General features: G+C 48.8%; 1 protein-coding gene across 1 annotated transcript; it reads left to right on the top strand.

The window, feature by feature from the left end:
• Nucleotides 1–479: 479 nt before the first annotated feature.
• On the top strand, nt 480–1,440 carry nudt17 (nudix (nucleoside diphosphate linked moiety X)-type motif 17). The gene is made up of 3 exons (XM_034866065.1): nt 480–578; nt 852–968; nt 1,234–1,440. The coding sequence occupies exons 1-3, from the start codon at nt 513–515 to the stop codon at nt 1,435–1,437; spliced, it is 387 nt and encodes a 128-aa protein (XP_034721956.1). The 5' UTR covers nt 480–512; the 3' UTR covers nt 1,438–1,440.
• Nucleotides 1,441–1,539: the final 99 nt, after the last annotated feature.

Consider the following 1,539-nt stretch of genomic DNA (forward strand, 5'->3'; position numbering starts at 1 on the left):
ATGTTGTCTTCATGTTGCCCTCATGTTGTCCTCATGTTGTCCTCATGTTGCCCTCATGTTGTTCTCATGTTGTCCCCACGTTGTCCCCATGTTGTCCTCATGTTGTCCCCACGTTGCCCTCTTGTTGTCCCCACGTTGTCCTCATGTTGTCCCCACATTGTCCTCATGTTGTCCCCACGTTGTCCCCATGTTGTCCTCATGTTGTCCTCATGTTGTCCCCATGTTGTCCTCATGTTGTCCCCACGTTGTCCCCACATTGTCCTCATGTTGTCCCCATGTTGTCCTCATGTTGTCCCCACGTTGTCCTCATGTTGTCCTCATGTTGTCGACTATTTCTTATAGATTTGACCATTAAATCCTTCCACCCCTAATCTCACAGATTGTTAAACAAGAAATACGAAGGAGAGATATTTTGCATCTCTAATCAGGAGAAACACAACTGACTTTATTACAGTTTGGATTCTGTGTAATGTTCAGCAGAAGAACCAGGACCCGGGTTGTTCCTGGACAAGATGAGGAGGATCCTGGTCCACGTCTGTAAGGACCGCGCTGCTCCACAGAGAGCTCAGTTTGTCCAGGTCAGTGTCTCCGCTGTCTGGAGTAGCCTCCGAGATGCTAACCAGATGCTAACCAGGTGCTAATGAGATGCTAACCAGGTGCTAATGAGATTCTAACCAGATGCTAATGAGATGCTAAAGAGAAGTAGCCAGACATTACAGTAAAAAAATCCAGAAAAAGCTCGGGAAACGCCGTGAATGTAGAAACCTTTTGAGAGAATGGGTGAAATGTGAGCGGAGGACACGGCTCCTTTAACCTGCTGTCACCTGTCTGTCTCCCCGCTGTGATGTCAGAGCGTAACGGGGCATTTCGGTCACCATGGCGACGACGAGGTGGAGGTGAGCTGCTCTTTGGAGAAAAACCAGTTCATTATTTCCAGAGCTGACAGAGGACGAGGGACGCCTCTGAAGGTATAACTTGTATATTATAAATGTTATATATTATATATAACATATATTATATTAACACTACTCCCGTGCCTCCTGTATTGTTTCCCAGCATGCCGTGGGGCGGTGTTATGAATATTTAATTAGACATTTCTCTCTGGATCTGCTATTTGTATCAAAACATTTTCTCCTGTTTGTGTTATTTTATGTATTTATCTTTTAACATGTATCCGTTTTCTTTCTATTTTATCTCTCTATCTTTATTTTTTGCCCCCCTATCTACCCTCAGAGGCCCGTCTTCTGCCCCATCAAGCACCTGTCAGTGGCGGAGGCAGCTGCGATCCCATTGGACGTCCAGCAGCGTGGAGTGGATGTGGGCGTGGCCATCATCCTGCAGACAGCCAATCAGAGGGTGCTGCTGACGCGGCGGGCGAAGGAGCTACGCATATTTCCCAACGTCTGGGTTCCTCCAGGTCTGGCACTCGTCTGTTAGAGGGTGGAGGTGGAGGAGGGTGGAGCCCGGGGAGGGTGTAGGCAAGGAGGGTGGAGGTGAGTGGAGGCCGGGGAGGGTGGAGCCGGAGAGGGTGGAGACCGG

The sequence above is a fragment of the Etheostoma cragini genome, unplaced genomic scaffold, assembly GCF_013103735.1.
Source record: "Etheostoma cragini isolate CJK2018 unplaced genomic scaffold, CSU_Ecrag_1.0 ScbMSFa_3820, whole genome shotgun sequence".
NCBI lineage: Eukaryota > Metazoa > Chordata > Actinopteri > Perciformes > Percidae > Etheostoma > Etheostoma cragini.

Excerpts from the sequence above, each read along its gene's own strand:
- nudt17 (XM_034866065.1), top strand. The coding sequence starts at position 513 with ATGAGGAGGATCCTGGTCCACGTCTGTAAGGACCGCGCTGCTCCACAG. Across the intron at positions 579-851 it reads AGAGAGCTCAGTTTGTCCAG|AGCGTAACGGGGCATTTCGG; the intron begins GTCAGTGTCTCC and ends CTGTGATGTCAG. Across the intron at positions 969-1,233 it reads GACGAGGGACGCCTCTGAAG|AGGCCCGTCTTCTGCCCCAT; the intron begins GTATAACTTGTA and ends ATCTACCCTCAG.